The sequence below is a fragment of the Phacochoerus africanus genome, chromosome 2 (genome assembly GCF_016906955.1).
Source record: "Phacochoerus africanus isolate WHEZ1 chromosome 2, ROS_Pafr_v1, whole genome shotgun sequence".
Lineage (NCBI taxonomy): Eukaryota > Metazoa > Chordata > Mammalia > Artiodactyla > Suidae > Phacochoerus > Phacochoerus africanus.
The window spans coordinates 161,902,030-161,918,771 of record NC_062545.1 but is presented as its reverse complement, the minus strand read 5'-3'; the positions used below and the strand labels follow the sequence as shown (position 1 = coordinate 161,918,771).

The following is a 16,742-nucleotide window of genomic DNA, read 5'->3' as shown; positions in this document are numbered from 1 at the left end:
GGAAGGGGAGAGAGACTGAATCTAATTTCAGCTCTATCATTTTCTGGGTCATGTTAAATTGTGCAAAAGTTTTCAAACCTATAAAAAGAAAAGCAGAGGCTCAGCCTAATTCCAGGATCAGCTCCTTCACCTGGCTGCAATTTACCCAAGCCTAATGATATATTGTAGACACTGGACATGGGTTTCACTTCCAAGAATTATCGCTGGAAACAAAAGCATTAAGAAAAGCAATGCCTTGGCAGACAGAGAGGTTTTCAGGACATGTGGCTGATACTTGGGGTACGTATGTAAGGAGTAAGGGTCAGAGTGGCACTCACTGTGTGCACCCTCCATCATCCCCCTTGGACCTTCAATACCCACACACAGTCCCCCTTTGCAGGGAGGAGCAGGATGGCAAAGATCTTGGAGTTGACTTGGCTTACTCTCTCCTTCCAGCCTTACATCTGCAGGAGGACAATCTATACCATCCAAACAAAGTGTCATCTGAAGAGGTAGATAATAAAGGTAAGGGCACCAGAAACCATAAAAAACCCAAACTGCAAAAGCATACTTGGGCTTACTTATTACAAATGTGTTTTTGGCTTCTCAGAGGAGCCACTTGAAGGTCATCTCCCCTTAAAATCCTTGGTTCAGAAACTCCCTGTTACTTTATGACCAAGACTATTAAAATTCTTAGAGTCACTGATGATGAAAATTCCAGCCAATTTTTTTCTTTGTAGAGTGGCAGTAAAAAAAAAAAAAAAAAAAAAAAAAAAAAAAAAAATTAAAAAAATCACAACATGTGAGTCTATTTGAAATCCTTTTATGAATTTTAATCATAACAAATGTGTTTTAACAGTAGTCATAAAATCAACATTACCACATATACAAAGGACAAGACACCAGATTGGCATACAAAAATACCATATATTAAAATTGGGTTCATTGGAAAAACTCAGAACTTGCTAAGACACCATCTACAACAGAGAGAGCAAGCAAGAATGCTTTTAAGACATTCAGATTTATAAACAGCAGCTTGATATCCCCCTTACAAAGTCAATATTTGGCAACATTTGGACAATATTTTCTACACACCCCAGCAGCTCATTTATCTGTAGAGCTATTTGGCCCTTTAAAAGAAAAGCTCTTAAAATAAATAATCCACATAATTATAAATGAAACACGTCAAGGACTTGAGTTAGCCTCTGAGCAGCATTAATCTAGCCATCTGACTGGACTACTAGTTATCAAGAGGGCCAAGAACTCACCAGTGGTGCTGTCAGAAAGGCAGGAACCCTGGACAGCACTTGCATGGCTCATGTTGGGAGTTTTAACCACCCCAAGCTGAAACCAGCCTCCCCACCTGCAACTGCTAAGTGAGGCCAACAGGAACAAGTGGTGAAATAAAAAACATAGTAAATGACCATAACCAGTATAGAAACAGAATTATGAGTCTTCTAAACAGTAATAACCTACTCAAGTCAGGACACAACCACAGACATTGTGTTCCAGGGTTAAGAGGACATCACTAGAGTTTGTCTGGGATGACTCAGCAACCAACCCTAGAGTAGGTTCTGAAATGGTCTAGTGTGCTGGCAACGCAACGGGGCCTTCTTGGACCCTCTCGTCAGCTGATCACATTCCCTGTATTGAATTTGGTTGGCCATACTGGAGTGACAGATTGTGCTTGCCTGTTATCCTCACTTATCCTGTTTCTTTCTTCAGCTGATTTCTGCCATAATTGACCTTCAGCTCCTATATATTTTGTTCCAGAGCTACAATCTCCTTATGGATTTCCCTCTTTTTATGCAAGTGTTTTCTTACTCTCCGGGTATTTCTGCCTATTTGCTGCTATAGACCCAACGCCACATCTCCACCTCCACCATACAGGATCTACCTAAGAGTTGGGCTGTTGCTCAGCCAGGAAAATCCAACCAGGAATATTCTGAAGCACAGTGTAAAACACCAGCTACCATGTCCTCTCGCTTTTTAAATAGAGATGACATAGATATCTCAACTTGTTCCCCTTTAAGGAGCATCTGCCTTATCTACCTCCTCTTACAGCCCATGCTCCTTCACCACCATCATATCCAACCATCTACTTTGGAATTCTCAAAAAGCAAATGCTTCCCTTTGTAAAAATCTTGTTAGAATAACCCAATAACACCCCAGGGAGACCACAAAAGACTTCCACATAGGCTACTATCCCTCCATCCCAAGGTGATGATTTTAGAGCAGTGTTCTAGAACAGGGATGATTATAAGAGGACACCCCCCTCTCCGCCCAGAAAAACAAAGAAAATATGTGTGGTTGCAGGCTTAAAGAGACCCCTCGGTACTTTGCTGCAAATACTACTGATTGTCTCTAAAAAGATCATAATATGAATAGTATCAAAAACCTTAGACTAGAATAATAAAGTTGAGCTAACGAGATGAGTGTTTTCAAGCACCACTACATCATAAGTGAGATATATAGTGGGATACCCCAGGCAGTGAATCCTGAAAAAAAAGAAATCGTTGGCCCAACTGTGCAAGGAAACTTGTGCAGAAAAATCGGAGCCATATTGCAAGAGTTCAAGAATAATGGTGCTCTGCCCATGACCACTTGAGCAGAGCCAAAAAAATGTCATTTGGAAGACAGAAATTAAATGCCCCACCTACTAACGTTCTTCAATGATCAATGGCTTTCCAAATCCACTTCTTCATATATCTGAAAAGTCCCCAAAGCTTAGTTATATAACTCTCCCCAAACTAGTTGACTTGACAAAATCGATGTGGCCTATAGCATTTGTTAAGAAATTAATATCTAAATTCAACACTGTATAACCCACGCTGGAAAATATGAATAACATTTTACTTGATTTTTTAACTTCAATTAGCTAAATTATGTGTGTCTACATATATATAACTATATGTATAGATATAGATACATATCTATATACAGTGATTCAATTTTGTCAGCAAAATCAGTGGCTTGAATTTCCACTTATTTTTTAGACGTGTTTCAAGTTTTGACAAAATTCAGCAACTGATCATCATCACTTTTTGAAAAAGACTATCACTTTCAAAGCAGTTACTGAATTATTTTGACTGTCTCCTTCTTTGGAGTTTTAGTTTTGCTAAGAATTACTTCATGGGTAACGTTTTACTAAGAAAGATGGAAATGGTAAGGAACAGCTTCTTCTTCTAAGTCAAAGATGACAGATTAACTGATGACACTTTTTGTGTGGAAACAAAATGCTGACTAGTAGGCAGCAGCATTTTTCAAGGGAAGATAAAAATTCAAACTATTTGCATAACTTTCCTCTCATACCAATAAGCTTTGGGCCTCTAATTTATTCATAAGTCTAAAGAAAAACTACCATTGGGCCAAAAAAATTCATCATTTTTAAGGACAAGCTAAAGAGTCCTGCCCATTGATGAGTTATATTAAAAAAAGAAAAAAAAATCTAAGTTGAAGCAAATACATTTGGATTTCATTATTTTCAGACAATGAAAAGCACCCTAACCAATTTAGTCGCTGCATAGGTTTTCAAAAAAAGTGATGGGAACTCTTCAAATCAAAATCTAGACTGGAATAAATACTATACTATCAAGGAGAGTCTGATCTTTCTGTGAAAATATAACTCAAATTGAGTTTTCTGCCTTCCTTTACTCACTTAAAAAGCAATTTTAGTAACTTCAGTAACCTTCGAGTCTTTAAATTCCATGGGCAATGTTTTTTTAATGTAAAAAAAAAGTGTCTTTAAGGCTTCAAATCTCCAATTCTTTCAGTGATAACTAAAATAAAAAAATCAAACAAGACTAAAATAATGTCAAATCTCACTCTAAAAATAGTACCTATGTTTTAGTCTGCCATCTGAAAAATGATGCCCACATATTCCCACCCCAAACACAATGACAAGCTGGCCAACTTCAAGGGCAAACAAGAACACTCCCTATGAACACTGCAAAACAAGCTTGCTCTTATATTTCACACATTACTAATGCAGTGATGACGTTTGGGTAAGATGCTAGAAGTGAAGAGAAATTTCATTAGGCCTTTTTTTTTTTTTTTTTCCCTATTAACGGTTACTTTTTGGTCACAAGACCCTAAACACAATTTCACAGTACAGGTCATGCAAGTCAAACATTTTACAGCTACTGTCTAACTACTGTTTCAGGACAATAGATTCACATGCAGCTAATGATCCCAGAAGAAGGGCTTTATCAAGCACTCTTTAAGCTTCACTGATCATTCCTCGGCCTGCAGTATGTAAGTAATAACCCCAAAGGGCAATTAATGCATTTTTACGGTCATACTTGAGATCATATATATACATATATATTTTTAAAAGATCATATTTTTTTGTAAGCCCAGAAAGGAAAAAAAAAGTTTTTTTAAGCCAACTGCATGTTACTAAACCACAAACTGTCTTTTCACCTCACTCCATTTACTCCACTATCACTTGGATGCAAGTTTCCATTGCACAAGCCTCCAGAAATGCACTGTCCAATATGGTAGCCACTAGCCACAAGTGAGTGACGTTTATTTAAATAACTTTAAATTAAATAAAAGACAAAATCCAGTTCCATACTCAGACTAACCCCATTTCAACTGCCCAATAGCCAATGTGGCTACTGTATTGGACAGCACAGATTACAGAACACTTCCATCATCACGGGAAGTTCTATTGAGCAGCGCCAATCTAAAAGATCCCAAGGGCTGCACCAAGACACGGTTTCACCTTCAAGGGACCCACTTTAAAGTCATGTGCAAAATTACACTTAATTATATTCCTAAGGAAAATACCTTAAAGCTTTCTGATCATAAACTATGACTGGAGCTGAGAACCCATTTGCCTTTTTAGCACAACTTAAGCCCCACGTCATTATACAAAAATTTTCCAAAGACAATGCTTTTTGATAGCATACTGGGCTCTTCTTAGCATATTCTGCATTCTGTCATCTAAGTCAAGATCATTAATAAAGATGAAAATTCATGCTTCTTATAGTTTACTATTTACACAACACTCATGGTCCTTTACATCTAAAGGGGGGAGGGAATCAATGTTTTGCAATTTAAAAAACTCAATTCACATGGTTTTCTTTAACTGCCTATACTCATCCCTAAATCAACCCTTCTTTCACTTCCCAGAGAGGTAGATGCTAACTAAAATGAATATACAAAAACAAAAGATTTACACAATAGTTGAGCTAGTAAAGGGTATTCATCCATCCTGAAAAAGATCATAGCCTTGACAGAGATGTCAACAGGCCTAGAAAGGAGCAAGAGGAAACCACAGTGCAGAGTTCTGGTCCCCTTTTTGCTGAAGAATGACAAACTGCCTCGCACCTCTGTGGGTCTCAGTGGACTCATCTTCAAAATGAAGCCACCGGAGGTTGCTTGCATGTCTAACTCTCTGTGCTTTCAGTTGGGATTTTTTTTTTTCCATTGATGTGCAACTGTGAATTCTGGCTGATTATGTCACAGGACTGTGTCACATGGGGTAGTTGAGTTGTTAGTGTTGTGGGTAAATGCCAAAGAGACCAGAGCAATGGAATGCCAAATAACATTAAACATCAAGTCAATAAAAATTCTATCTGTCAGGCTGAGACACACACACACGCACACGCACACACACAAAGGCAAGAATGCACACCTTGACATGCAGATACACAAATAAATAACTGCAGGAAGAATCCACTTAAATAATGGTTCTTATATCAGTTAAAACTCACACAAAGAATTCTGATTTTGATTGTTATTGTACCTTATATTGTATCATCAAGAATCTATCAGAGCCGATTAATTTTACACTGCTTAATTGCAGCTCTAGCATGGGATTGTTTTTAAGTAAAAGTTACATGTCCATTTATACTCTACGGCTTTGCACTAAGAAATACAGGACGCTGTATCATCATGTATGTTAGTGTCTATATATAACCTACAAACCACAGGTAGAATTATATCACACGCTACACTCCAGGGCTGGTGATTTCACACCAGACATAAACATATGTAGATATCATTCACAAAATTAATTTAAATATGGCATGAGTTAATATTGCAAGGGTAAAGTCCATATGAAATGCAGCATTCTTAATATAACATTTCTGTAGGTTGTTTTTTTTTTTTTCCCCCAAGAGGACTAGAAATTAGGTCAGACATGCATCACAGCAGCCTGGGAGAGTTTGAGAAATTGAAACTAACCCAACAGTATATTAGGTTACGTAATAGAGGATAGTATTCAGCTAATATGATACCTAAATTATTAATACCAAATAAATCCTAGATTATTTGTTGTATAATGCCCAATAGCTTACACAATAAAATGGCATTTTAACCTAATATCTAGTTTGAGCTTTCAGATACATTTTCTAAAGGTCTAATGACAAATCTGAAAGACGTGAAAATCCCAAGTTGATATTTTTATATCGAATCTTCATGTCAATGAACAGAGTTAGCTTGGGATTCTATTTATTATGCTGTCATTTTATCTCATATTAATGCCATCACCATAATCTGCATATTTTGTGCTACTTGAAGGTAATAGTTAGAATGTAAGTAAATTAAAATATCTCAGTCTTACAGGGGTATTTCTAGCCTTACTTTTCAAAACAAGTTACTGCTTATTTTTCTCTCCCCTATTTTCAGGGATTCAGTGGAACATAGATATATTTAAGAGTGGGGGCTTGGCACATACCACTGGTTTCATGAATTCCATAAAAGAAAACAAAAGATAATTGTAAAGCTCACAGCTATTTCTGAACACACACACATTCAGGCATAGAAAGTTATCATTTAAAACCAGCAGCTCTTTCTGCATCAGCATCTGTAGGCCATTAAACATTTAAGAATATGTGAGAATTTATGATGAACTGCGCCACTTAAATTGGGAATGTGAGTTGCTAGTTCACCTTGCCATTTTTCTCAATAAAAACATATTCAGAAATACAAGAGATAGTCTCACTTTTACCAACAAGAGAAAACTAGAATTTGACACAGTTTAACTCTCATGAAACAATCTCTCAAAAAAATAATCATGGACTGCCTTTAAAAAGTCCATGTTTGTCATCATTTACCAACACTCATGGCTATTACAAATACATCAAAACTGGGAGAAAAGACAGAATCTTCTGTTACTCTTCATTTGTGCCTTAGAGAATACAGGACTTGAATATACAGAAGAAGAACAAGTTTGGAAGTGACATGCCTGTGACACATCACTGGGTGTGTCCCATGAGTGGCCATTGTTTCGAGGCCTTGCATTCATTTATGCCCACAAAGTCTTACACCCGGGATTCTTCTGACAAGATTCAAAACCTGAGGTAAATCAAATTACACACACAAATACACAATATTTACATTTAAAATTCTTATTTTGTGACATGGCTTGAGAAAAACTGGCATATAGGTTTCCTGTGGGATTAGGCATTTCTCATTATTACTCAGTTTATTGCTCCCCTGTTGGGCTTTCAGTTTAATAAACACACAGCGAGCTCTAATTACAGGAGAAGAAAAATGAAGGTACATGACAAAACACCACACATTGGAAACACTTGTTCAAATATTTTTTTCAAAAAAACAACTGTCCACTTAACTTACTGGAATTTGGGTGCCATTCAAAAAGTATAAAAAGCCTTAGCAACCAAACGAAGACCGGGTTTCATTTTGTGAAAAAGGAAAAGAAACCAGCACTGCATGTCGTGGCTGAAGTTTTACAAGGATTCTCAGGTTTAATTCTACTTGTCTACATAGCATCTTTGTTTTAATCTACCACATTTAGAGAAGATCACATTGTATGCACTTCCACAGTTTAACGTCTAAGAATATGTCTATCTCATAACATGATTGGGAAAAATCATAAATTACAGTCCTTTTAATACATGATTATGAGGATGCATGCAATCGTCTTCAAAGCTGTTGCCACCAGTAATCAGAGTGATCTGCTTAGTTATCTTGCTGAGATAGCACGTTCTGCCCTTCCTATCTGTCTTGGGTTAATCAAGTGGCAGCCCAGAGATCAACACCCGGGCCCCCCATCTTCTCACCGCGATCCATCACCAACACCTGCTCAACCCCTAGTTGGCACCCACAAGAGACTTTTCGGCAGCCCTCTTCAGCCACAGGATATCACGGTGAAGCGCTTAGAAATGCAGGACATGTTGTGGAGCACGATGCCGAGAAGGAAGACCAGGACGCAGGCCACCAGGATCACAGTGCACACCCCGGACCAGGTGGAGCTTTTCACGGCGCCCCGCCTGTCTTGCTCCTCCTCTGCGGCCTCGGCCGGAACCCCGCCCTGCAGAGGCTGCTGCTCCGCGGGGATGGTCACCACGGTGACGGACTTCTGCTGGCTTCCGGGCAGCAGGCGGCAGCCCATGTCTCCGGGCAGCAGAGCTCGCTCCTTGGAGATGGGCAGGGGCAGCATGTAGCACCCATTGCTGGGGAGTTTGATGAAGACCGGGGTGTGCTCGGAGGCGTGCGGGATGGCGATGACCGCCAGGACCTCGGGGTCGTCGGGGAGCTGGGACACGGAGAAGCCCGGGGGCAGCTTCGTTATACCCCGGCACCAGGGGCACCTCACGTCCTTCTGGCTTGTCCTCATCTGCTGAAGGCATACCGAGCAGCAGGTGTGTTTGCAATCCAGCAACTTGGGCCTTCGCCGGGGGCTGTAATAATTGAAACAGATCTGACATTCCAGCAAAGAATCTTGGGAGAGTGTCTCCATGGTGGACAGGGAGCCAGAAGGCCAAGGCCGGGGGGAGGAGCTTGTTCTCAGAGTCCACCCCTCTGCCACCTTCCTTCTTCGAGTCTTTCCAAGGCTGCAGGGGGAGTGGGGAGCTCACAGGCATCTAGCATACTCAGGGGTGTTCATTTCTGAAGGAGACAAAAAATACAAACTTAATTACTTCAAACAAGTTGAGATGATTGATACCACTGCTCAAAAGTCTTGGCACCAAGTAAAAGGATAAAAAGTTGCCCACTGATGAGACTGGAGGATTCCCAGTAATGTCCAGTGAGTGAGTTGTCTCCATGAACACTTGGCTTATTTCTAAAGAAATGAATATCTCTGTGGGGTATACACCCCCCCCCCCATTTTGGAAAGAGTGAGTCTGCTGCTTTGGTTTTGCTGTTCTCCGGACTGTTCTTCTAAATACACTGTAGAACTTTTCTCGTTTCCAGTAAGTATGTAGCATTTCCTAAAAGCAAATATCTTTCCTCAGAACCTCCTCTTTTCCTGACTCTACATACCCTCCTGTAAGTGTTCACTGCCAGATGCAGGCAACTTTACAAAACTAGGTAATTCATTTTACTGGCTTGCTTATTTGATATGGGTTAGGACAGCTCCTCTCTCACGTGTAATCAAAATGATGTCACCTAAGAAGCACACACAGGTATCTATTATCTTTTCCACCAAATCACTTAAGCCAAGGTAATTCCTGTCAGTTGGTTTTAAAAGAACCAAAACATAACAACCTCCAAATAACAACAATGACCCTGCATGCAGTGGGGGGGGGGCGGGGGGTGCATCCCACAAAGACACAGGATCACTGGTACTCTTCAGTCACTTCTTGTACTTTCAGTACCATTTGGGCTTGCACAAAATAACAGGATCAAAAGTAAATACTACACATTCACTGATCATAACCCAATATTATTTTGTGAGGAAGACTGGCATACAAACTTCAACATAACAAAAAAGAATGTTAGACTCCTAGAATTGACAGGAGGCAGAATAACTTAGCTCAACTTAACTGGAGTTTAAGGAACCCCCAAGTGTTTTAATAAAGGCTGCCCAACTGTTTCCTATTGAAAGTATCCATGATGACTCTGGAAAGAATATTCAACCACGACTATAGAAATAATGGTTAGTTCTAGAACCCACCTACACCCAGAAGCAGAAGCTAATAACACAGAAAACCTCTTTCACATTTTTCTAACTTCCTTTGTGAAATTCAGAATATACCCTTTCCCAATGATTGTGATTTATTAAAATCAAAATTAAGAATGCAGGAAAACTATATCCAGTCTCTTGGGATAGACCATGATGGAAGATAATATAAGAATGGGAATATATATATATATTTGCTTCACAGCATAAAATGGTACAGCATTGTAAATCAGCTATAATTTTAAACTATAATTTTAAAAGTAAGATAAAAATAAAACTAATCACTGATAAAAAGCAATGATGCCAACTAAAAAAGCAATATATTTTAAAATGTTTTAGTTGTAATAAGAGCATTTAAATTATTGAAAGTAAAATATAGGAATACAGCATTCAGAAAGCTCTTATTATAATCAACTACTCATGGATCCACTAATTCAAGAAATAGTTATGGAAAAATAGTTAGGAAATTCGCTAAGGGAAGAACTTAAATGTTTTCACACACAACATCACCATAATGTATACTTTAAATGTCTTACAGGAGTTCCCGTCGTGGCGCAGTGGTTAACGAATCCGACTAGGAACCATGAGGTTGCGGGTTCGGTCCCTGCCCTTGCTCAGTGGGTTAATGATCCGGCGTTGCCGTGAGCTGTGGTGTAGGTTGCAGATGCGGCTCGGATCCCGTGTTGCTGTGGCTCTGGCGTAGGCCGGTGGCTACAGCTCGGATTCAACCCCTAGCCTGGGAACCTCCATATGCCGCGGGAGCGGCCCAAGAAATAGCAACAACATCAACAACAAAAGACAAAAGACAAAAAAATAAAAAAATAAAAAAAATAAATGTCTTACAATTTAATTTGTCAATTATGCCTCAGTAAAATGAAAAAAGAAATAAAAATTTTAAAAAAAGAAATATCAGTATCCCTGTTGTGGCTCAGCAGGTTAAGAACCTGACGTAGTCTCTATGAGGATGGGGGTTCAATCCCTGGTCTCTCAGTGGGTTAAGGATCCATAGGTGGAGTAGGTCACAGATGTGGCTCAGACCTCACGTTGCTGTGGCTGTGGTGTAGGCCAGCAGCTGCAGCTCTTATTTGCCCTCTTGCCTGGGAACCTCCATATGCCACAGGTACGGCCCTAAAAAAAGCAAAACAAACAAATGAAAAAGAATGTGTTTTCTCTTCCATTCATTTATTCATTCAGATTCTAATCAAATATCTACCACGTGTCAAGCATTATGGTATTTATTTTTATCCCTTGTGACAAAGACCTTGTCACCACCCATAAGAAACTCCAGCCTGGAGGTAACTTAAACAGTTACGAAAGTGATTAGTTGTAGTATAAATACAGTGATGTATGCCTTGCTGGAGCCAGAGGAATCAAGGACGGCTCAGAGAAGAATCTGGATTATTGAGAGGATTTAGACATGTAAAACCAGGGACAGGTTATTTTCAGGCTCAGAAATCAGCATGAGCAAAGGAAAAGAGGGTGAGCAATTACAGAATTACTTTGATACTCCAGCTGTGACACCGGCTAGATTTTTTTTTCTAATACAAGAGTAATTTAACAATGCTATCTCTAAGGGTTTTTACAGTTTCAGCTCTTAAGTTTAGGGCTTTGGTACAGATGCCTGGTAAAATAAACATCCGCACAGAACCTGCAAGCACCCTCTCACAGGCTCAGCCAGGGAGAGCGGGTCCCACAGGGAAAGAAGAGGTGATAGAACCCAGGCACAGGCCACAGACCACAGACTGCAGACCACGGACAGCCTCGTGCCAAGGATGTAGGACTTTGTAGTGAGCAGTGGGAAAACATCAGAAAGGTTAATGGCATGAGAATGATTCATCAGATAGCTATACTCAGGATTGGGAAGCCCTGCTGGGAAACCATTAAAATATTCAACGAGAGATAATGAGTTGCTGGAGTCAATAGTGGCTGTGAGAATGAAGAGATGAAAAGTGTTGAGAGGTCTTACAGAAGTCAAGTGGGATCCAGCCATGTGTGACAATGAGGTTGTAAGGGGGAAGAAGTTAAAGCTCACATCTTGAGAGGAGGGTGGTATTATTATTAAGGGAACCTGGGATGTGGAAGAGAAAGCTGAGGAGTTCTGTTTTGGCCGTATCTCACCTGAGGTGCTGGTAAGACATAAGAAATCAGAAAGATGTTAAAAGGAAGCTGAAAATATAGGACTGATATTGCAGAGCAAAGTCAGGACCAGACCTGAGAGATCAAGGTGACATCCCCAGAGAAACGATATCAACCAGGGATAGACGAGGCAGAATGGACAGAGACCCTTACAGAGCACTTGGACGTAGGCCTGGCTGAAAGGAAGACTGGGGCAGACACATCCCAGCACACGCAGCCGACAGCTGAGTCCCAGGCAGTGCAGGGCCGTGGGGACTAAACCCCGGGACGAGACCTGAGGAGTGGCAACCAGGGGGACACTAGTATTTCTGAATGTGGCCTCAGCAGAGAACCCAGGGTACGGTGGGGACTGGAGGATGCTGGAGATTGAGGCTTAGAGTCGCCTGTGAGGTGGAGTGATGTCAAGTTTAGAGGGAGGAGCATCAAGGAACAGTTTACTTTCGGAATACAGAAATCTGAGCAACCCGAGCTACTGCAGTGACAATACTTAACCTGATGAGCCACAAAACTCCAGAATTTATTTTTTTCTTTTTTCCCCCTTTTCTCTTTGTTGTTTTATTTTTTTCTTTTTAATACTGATTTTTATTTTTTCCATTATAGCTGGTTTACAGTGTTCTGTCAATTTTCTACTATACAGCAAGGTGACCCAGTCACACATACATATATACAGAACATGGAGTTTGTTGGTGAATCTTGACCTGGGTTCTTATCTATCCTCACTATTAAAGCCCATTGACAGAGGTCGGGTCACAATATTGTAAATCAGAAAGATGTGAATATTAGGGGGAAGGGACATTAATCACTATGAATAATGGTGCTAGAAATGACAAAATTGGTGAGGGGTATACAGTAGTCAAGACATGAGAGCAAACTACATATCCATCAATAGATGAATGGATAAAGAAGATGTGGAACCCAAAAGAAAACCAAAAGACAACTTACAGAATGGGAGAAAATAGTTTCAAATGATGCAACCGACAAGGGCTTAATCTCTAGAATATATAAACAACTTATACAACCCAACAGCAAAAAAAGCCAATCAATCAATGGAAAAATGGGCAAAAGACCTGAATGGACATTTCTCCAAAGAAGATATACAGATGGCCAACAAACACATGAAAAAATGCTCAACATCGCTGGTTATAAGAGAAATGCAAATCAAAACTACCATGAGATATCACCTCACACCAGTCAGAATGGCCATCATTCATAAATCCACAAATAACAAGTGCTGAAGGGGCTGTGGAGAAAAGGGAACCCTCCTATACTGTTGGTGGGAATGTAAACTGGTACAGCCACTATGGAGAACAGTTTGGAGATACCTTAGAAATCTATACATAGAACTTCCATATGACCCCGCAATCCCACTCTTGGGCATCTATCCGGACAAAACTCTACTTAAAAGAGACACGTGCACCTGCATGTTCATTGCAGCACTATTCACAATAGCCAAGACATGGAAACAACCCAAATGTCCATCGACAGAGGATTGGATTAGGAAGACATGGTATATATACACAATAGAATACTACTCAGCCATAAAAAAGAATGACATAATGCCATTTGCAGCAACATGGATGGAACTAGAGACTCTCATACTGAGTGAAATGAGCCAGAAAGACAAAGACAAATACCATATGATATCACTTATAACTGGAATCTAATATCCAGCACAAATGAACATCTCCTTAGAAAAGAAAATCATGGACTTGGAGAAGAGACTTGTGGCTGCCTGATGGGAGGGGGAGGGGGAGGGAGTGGGAGGGATCGGGAGCTTGGGCTTATCAGACACAACTTAGAATAGATTTACAAGGAGATCCTGCTGAATAGCATTGAGAACTTTGTCTAGATACTCATGTTGCAACAGAAGAAAGGGTGGGGGAAAAATGTAATTGTAATGTATACATGTAAGGATAACCTGACCCCCTTGCTGTACAGTGGGAAAATAAAAAGAAATAAAAATTAAAAAAAAGAAGATGTGGAGTATGTATGTGTGTACACTCACACTCACACACACAATGGAATACTATTCAGCCATAAAAATGAAATAATGCTTTTTGCAGCAACATGGATGGACCTGGACTAGAGATTTTCATACAAAGTGAAGTAGGTCAGACAGAAAGAGAAATATGATATCGCTTATATGTGCAATTTTTTAAAAAATGATACAAATGGGAGTTCCTGTCGTGGCGCAGTGGTTAACGAATCCGACTAGGAACCATGAGGTTGCAGGTTCGATCCCTGCCCTTGCTCAGTGGGTTAACGATCCGGCGTTGCTGTGAGCTGTGGTGTAGGTCGCAGATGCGGCTTGGATCCCACGTTGCTGTGGCTCTGGCGTAGGCCGGTGGCTACAGCTCCGATTAGACCCCTAGCCTGGGAACCTCCATATGCTGTGGGGCGGCCCAAGAAATGGCAAGACAAAAAAAAAAAAAAATGATACAAATGAACTTCTTTACAAAACAGAATCAGACTCACAGAATACAAACTTATGGTTATCTAAGGGAAAAGGCAGTGAGGAGGAATAAATTAGGAATTTGAGGTCAGCAGATACAAACTAATATATATTAAATAACAAGGGTCCACTGTATAGCACAGGGAACTAGACTGAATACCTTGTAATAAAAGACAGAAAAAAATCTGAAAAAGAATATACACATATAATTAAATCACTTTGCTATGCCCCTGAAATGAACACAACATTGTAAATCCACTACAATTTTTTTTTTTAACTGGGGAGAGGTACAAATTCATTTTATGAATTTTGAGAACAGTGCTCTAAACAATGGCACTCAGGACAGTTACCATCTATGTAAATGGAGCTGGAAACAAAATGTTTTGTGACACCAAAATAGAAACAGTAACCACCCACTCCTTTCTTAACCTTCATTCCTTCCATGTTATTTACCTTCCCTCCACATCAAAATGTGGGAAGCAGCTTAGCAGAGTGGGAGGAATATGGGCTTTGGCCTCAAAAAAAAAAAACTTGGGTGAAATTCTTATTTTGTCACCACCAGCAGTGCCACTGGGACAATTCACACAGCTTCAGAGCTGGCTTCCTCACTGGCTAATGAGGGATGATAGAGTTGGTGGCTGGAGGTCAAGTGCATTCAGGCACTGCCAGGTAGTGAAGGGCTGGCACAGGAGCCCGAGCTAATCTCTCTTTCTTTCCCTGGACTCCACACAGCACTGGTGTGCACTGCCCAAAGGTGCTTCCTGGCTCTCAGAGGATGGCGTGTGGAAGAGCTTGGGAGCATGAAGGCGCATGCTCCCCTTGGCACTGTCCCAAGACCTGCCACACCATCATTTTTCAACAAAACCAACATGCAACTCTATTCGTGAATTTATGTTCCAAGTAATGTTCACTTAATGGGTGTTGAGCTCCCTTAAAATTAGATTATACGACTCCATTTCCAACTCTATCCAAGTAAGTGTAAGCCTTACAACACAGGCGCAACACAAAAGCAGAAGGGGAAAACAGTTCCCACTTTCCACCCTCAGCCACTCAAGTCATTTTGACAGCAGCCTCTCTGATTTACACACTGACTTGTTCTATATTAAGCCAGTCCGTCCTGAATTCCAGTTTATTTCCTGGAACATAATTAGTAAGGATGATGATGAGTTAGGTAAAGAGAAGAAAATTTATGAGTCTCTGGACCAAAGCTAATGATGAATCATTCTTTCTCCCTTTCATCATAAACTCAAAAGATGTGAGTCAATCCCAGAAGAAACAAGGTTCACATAAGCTAGAAAAGAAACTCAGAGTTCATGGGTAAATGCAGGATACACAAGCACACACAGGCAACTGCTTTAGGAAGCTATGTTTGCTTTTCTTACAGGAGCAAGACATAATGCTCAGAGAAAAAAACTCGTTAAATTTAAAAGGAAAGAGTATTTTGGTAGAATCCATAGGAACAGGTACAAAACTGAAATATATTGGAACAATTTTTAAATGTCACTATGGTTTATTGTGAAAGAACCTAAAGATTAAAACACACACACACACACACAAAGAGGAATAGCATTCTCTAACTACGGCTTACAAGATAAAGTTCTGTTCATATATATCTTCATAAAACAGGAGTTTCGTATAAAGAATGTCAATTGTACAATATACAAACAAAAGGCTTTAAAATCATCACTAAACTCGATACTAAGGCAAGCCCTGGTTTTAAAATAGATTGAAAAAAAAGGGGAGTTCCCGTCGTGGCGCAGTGGTTAACGAATCTGACTAGGAACCATGAGGTTGCGGGTTCGGTCTCTGCCCTTGCTCAGTGGGTTAACGATCCGGCGTTGCCGTGAGCTGTGGTGTAGTTTGCAGACGCAGCTCGGATGCCGAGTTGCTGTGGCTCTGGCGTAGGCCAGCGGCTACAGCTCCAATTCGACCCCTAGCCTGGGAATCTCCATATGCCGCGGGAGCGGCCCAAAGAAATAGCAAAAAGACAAAAATAAAAAAAAATTTTTAAAAAAACCCTGAGATTTGTATAGATGGAGAGAGGTGTGATTTGGGGCGAAAATGCCAAAACCCAGAGGGGTATGCTATTATAGTTGTTTGGGGGCAGTAGATAGCAAAGTAGTTGCTTTACAACATTAACAAACATATTTTCACAAAATAAAATTTTTTCTTGTTAAACCATATAATTTTAGGCACCTTTATTAAAGGTGTGGGTATGATTAAAGCGCTCTCATGAATTTGGTGGGTGGTAAAAAAGTAAAGCTCTCCAACACTGAGTTTTTATAGTGCCCATTCCTT

General features: G+C 40.1%; 1 protein-coding gene across 3 annotated transcripts in view; it reads right to left on the bottom strand.

Moving 5' to 3' along the window:
* Positions 1-786: 786 nt before the first annotated feature.
* RNF152 (ring finger protein 152) overlaps positions 787-16,742 on the bottom strand; it is a 79,885-nt gene continuing 63,929 nt past the window's right edge. For all 3 annotated transcript variants that reach the window (XM_047767026.1, XM_047767024.1, XM_047767025.1), the window contains exon 2: positions 787-8,841. In XM_047767026.1, the coding sequence (XP_047622982.1) occupies positions 8,081-8,692 (612 nt within the window). In that variant the 5' untranslated portion in view covers positions 8,693-8,841 and the 3' untranslated portion in view covers positions 787-8,080. The remainder of the gene's footprint in view (positions 8,842-16,742) is intronic.